At 56.8% G+C, this 2,044-nt stretch overlaps 1 protein-coding gene across 1 annotated transcript; it reads left to right on the top strand.

Moving 5' to 3' along the window:
• ASCL1 (achaete-scute family bHLH transcription factor 1) lies at positions 8 to 510 on the top strand (the record flags this gene model as incomplete). Its single annotated transcript, XM_021385096.1, has 1 exon — positions 8 to 510. A coding segment is annotated over one exon (498 nt), but the record flags the coding sequence as incomplete, so codon positions are not given.

The following is a 2,044-nucleotide window of genomic DNA, read 5'->3' as shown; positions in this document are numbered from 1 at the left end:
GGCGGGCGGGCGGCCGTCTCCCGGCGGGAAGCCCTCCGCGGCGCGGGCCGCCAAGCGGCAGCGCTCGGCCTCGCCGGAGCTGATGCGCTGCAAGAGGCGGCTCAACTTCAGCGGCTTCGGCTACAGCCTCCCGCAGCAGCAGCCCGCCGCCGTGGCGCGGCGCAACGAGCGGGAACGCAACCGCGTCAAGCTGGTGAACTTGGGCTTCGCCACGCTCCGCGAGCACGTCCCCAACGGCGCGGCCAACAAGAAGATGAGCAAAGTGGAGACGCTGCGCTCCGCCGTCGAGTACATCCGCGCCCTGCAGCAGCTGCTCGACGAGCACGACGCCGTCAGCGCCGCCTTCCAGGCCGGCGTGCTGTCGCCCACCATCTCGCCCGGTTACTCCCACGACATGAACTCCATGGCGGGCTCCCCCGTCTCCTCCTACTCTTCCGACGAGGGCTCCTACGACCCGCTCAGCCCCGAGGAGCAGGAGCTGCTCGACTTCACCAGCTGGTTCTGAGCCCGGCCCCGGCAGGTGGGTGTGCGGGGGAGGCCGGGGAGGGGGGTTCCGGTGCTCCCCGACGGCTCTGTCTCCCCGTCGGTTCTCTCCCCGGCGCGGCTCTGACCTCCTCTCTCTTTTGTCGTTTCAGGATGCTTGCGAAAGGAGAGATAAGCGCCTCTCCCGCAGCCACGCGCGCAGAGCACCCCGCCGCCGGCCCACCACCAACTGTTGCGTTTTCCTCTCCCCCGCCGTCGGAGGGCGGTGCGGGCACGGCTCTCGGCGGGCGGCTGCGTTCCCGCGGGGCGGGCGGGGCGGCCACCCCCAGCCCGGAGCCCCGAACCCCGTTCCGTGCCCCGCGGTGGCCCCGAGGAGCCCTTCCCCTGCTGCCTGTCCCCTCCGTGCGGCCGCTCCGCGCTCTCCGGACCGCGTTTCCCGGTGTTTGTGGAGATGTCGAAACGAAGCTATGCTGTACTCAAAGAACACCCCCCCCCTCCCGACCCGTTCCAGAGTTGCCCTCCCTCCGAGCTTTTTTATTTTTTATTTTTCATCATAGAATGCTTCCAGGTTTTTTTTTTTTTTGGTTTTTTTTTGGTGAATTTTTTTATTATAAGAAAATCTATTTGTATCCTCCCTGACCAGTTTGGGGATATATTAAGCTATTTTTGTACATAAGAGAGAGAGAGATTTATAGAGGTTTTGTACAAAGGGTTTAAAATGTGTATATCTTGATACGTTTTTTAATACATGATGCTTTTACCTCTCGGTGTGTAGACGTGCGGTCGGCGTTACTTTCCCGCTGCCATCTCAGTCCGTGCTTTTGTCGAGGACTTGGACTCCCTCCAGCTGTACTTTAGCACCGACGTGTCTTACTTTATAGAAACTTTGTTAATGTATTAATAACGTTATTAAACTGTGTTCCGAGGGAACGATGTTTATGCAGCTATTGTCCAAACGCAGAAGGGCGGCCGTCTGTTTTTGTATGCTGCCTTTTGGGGAAAAAAAGTGATAATGCTACAAATAAGGAAACAGCCAGCCCCGCTGACACTGCCTTTTCGTACTGCTCTATGACAAGCTCACCAGGCCCTGTATAACCCTGTTTTATACAAACTAGTTTCGTAATAAAACTTTTTTAATTGAAACGCTCGGCTGCCTGCTGCATGTGCTTCTGTTTTGCCACTGACAACAGCGAATCTAAGGAGGAAATGTTAAAAGATCCTGTGGCCAAGCTGAGCTGCCTATGAAGTGTTTGTAATCTGATGGATGTACCATGAATATCTTTATATAAATATGCAAAGATGGAGCGGTATCATGGTTGCTTTCTTGCCCTTCTGTGTAATCCCAACCCAAAGGGTGATGGAAGCTCACGGCACGCTCTGCTTGTCCCCCAAAGGATGGAGCCCCAAAATCAGGAGCTGCGCCCCATCTCTGTGCCAGCCTAGCCACGTACATAGAGCAGAGGAGGGGAGGGGGAAGGCGGGGTGTGAGGGCAGAAACTAAATAAATACCGTAGTAGGAATGGGTGGCAGCTCTGAGACACCGGGCTTTCTACACTTGTTA

The sequence above is a fragment of the Numida meleagris genome, chromosome 1, assembly GCF_002078875.1.
Source record: "Numida meleagris isolate 19003 breed g44 Domestic line chromosome 1, NumMel1.0, whole genome shotgun sequence".
Taxonomy (NCBI): domain Eukaryota; kingdom Metazoa; phylum Chordata; class Aves; order Galliformes; family Numididae; genus Numida; species Numida meleagris.
The sequence above is the reverse complement of the archived record's forward strand: the minus strand, read 5'-3'. Positions and strand labels throughout refer to the sequence as shown.